At 36.4% G+C, this 1,808-nt stretch overlaps 1 protein-coding gene across 1 annotated transcript; it reads left to right on the top strand.

Moving 5' to 3' along the window:
* Positions 1 to 34: 34 nt before the first annotated feature.
* On the top strand, positions 35 to 1,808 carry LOC135121220 (tryptophan--tRNA ligase, mitochondrial-like; the record flags this gene model as incomplete). The annotated part of the gene is made up of 9 exons (XM_064045528.1): positions 35 to 112; positions 166 to 217; positions 297 to 388; positions 439 to 551; positions 1,019 to 1,140; positions 1,191 to 1,280; positions 1,329 to 1,454; positions 1,512 to 1,644; positions 1,703 to 1,808. Coding segments are annotated over 9 exons (912 nt in total), but the record flags the coding sequence as incomplete, so codon positions are not given.

Consider the following 1,808-nt stretch of genomic DNA (forward strand, 5'->3'; position numbering starts at 1 on the left):
TATCAGGTCTTTCTAACCTACTTTTTTTTAAATATCAATAGGCATCCCTCATCTAGGTAACTACTTTGGTGCTTTAAAAAGCTGGTCTTCACTCCAAGAACGGTTTCATAAGGTAACAACTCACTTTGTTTGCGGTAGATGCCTTCTATTGTTTTTACATAAAAGAATTATTTTTGTGTCGTCGATCTCCATGCTTTAACGGTTCTTAGGACACCAGGTTTTCATATGGTTTTTATAAAAACAGTTTAAAGTCTCTTTTCAACTTCTATAAACAGTCTAACTTTAAATATATGTAGGGGCTCTTTTAGAGAATATAAAAACCATGATAGTCTCTCTTTTGGCTTGTGGTATAGATCCTCAAAAAAGTGTAATTTTTCAGCAGTCCATGGTATTTACTAGAGTACTCAATTGTTAATCACAAATATGCGTTATTATTAGGTGCCTCATCACTGTGAACTGTTGTGGATTTTATGTTGCTTTACTTCCTTGTCTTCCCTAAAAAGGATGACTCAATTTAAGGCACAACATATTGTTTATTCGATTACTTTAAAGTTGCATGTAAAACCTCTTTTTTAGATTAAAAAAGAAAATGTTTCTACGAAGGCCGGACTTTTTACCTATCCCATCTTGATGGCCGCTGACATTTTTCTTTATCAGTATTTATTCTACCTTATAGTCTTATTTATGGAGGGCATAGTTCAACTTGCTTTTTGACTATATAACGTACTCTATACATAGATCTATTCTTTTTAAAACTTCTAAATTAGCCGAGCGCTTTTATTTTAATGAAAGTATTCAGTCAATTCTGGATTACTTATAATACTAAAAAATTTACTAACCTTAATTTGGAAATACGGTAGCTTTTTTTTTTTAAAGAATATTAAATAGGAAATTAAAGATTTAAAAACGGCGCTTAGTTTATGGCTTTACCATAATAACTTTAAGCTAGAAAAAAATTTATGAAAAAGTGCAATTCAATTTTTTCACGTTTGTATAACTGCCTTATTCGACTTTGCAGATCGACTCGCGTTCCGGTGGGAGACGACCAGCGGCAACATATCGAATTTGCGCGTGACTTGGCCATTTCCGTTAACTACACGTTTTCTCAGAAACTATTTTCCGTTCCAGAAGGCCTTTATGGTTTTCTGGGCTTTCTTCAAAGAAGCTTTAGCCCTTATCTTTTCTTTGAGGATCCATCCCAAGGCTTAGAGACCTGAGAAATCCTGCTGTTAAAATGAGCAAAACTGCTCCTTCTTCTAACGGATGCATTAATTTAACGGGTCTTTGAATCTTATTGGCGCGTAACACAATAACTATATCCTTTGCAGACTCTGACGACGAGATTTCCGCAAAAATAAGAATGTCCTTTACCGACTGCGAGCCACTGCTTACCTATGACCTCGTACGACGGCCAGGCGTCGCTAATTTGATTAACATTTACTCTGCATGCACAGGTTTTCTTTATTGTTAAGAGATCATTATTTCACATGCTATTGACCACCCTAAAATAGGTAAATCCCCTTCAGTTGTCTGTGAGGAATTTCGAGATTCATCCATGAGAGAGTTTAAAGAGGCCGTTGTAGAGGCGGTCATACACGAAGTTGCACCCATAAGAAAGCAAATTGGTTTGCTTAAAGGAGAGGAGTAGGTGTTTTACCAGCGGGAGTATCAGGCGGTTGGGATAACCTTTTTTTTTTCGTAGGGACTACATCCGTAAAGTTCTTGAAATGGGGCGACTCCGTGCGGAAGTTGCCGCCTGTCAAACTGTTACTCGAGTAAAAAAAGTTATGGGGCTTCTTGAACTATAA

Source organism: Zophobas morio, unplaced genomic scaffold (assembly GCF_036711695.1).
Source record: "Zophobas morio isolate AGI-343-1 ecotype UQ-CSIRO unplaced genomic scaffold, CSIRO_AGI_Zmor_V1 ptg000532l, whole genome shotgun sequence".
Taxonomy (NCBI): Eukaryota; Metazoa; Arthropoda; class Insecta; order Coleoptera; family Tenebrionidae; genus Zophobas; species Zophobas morio.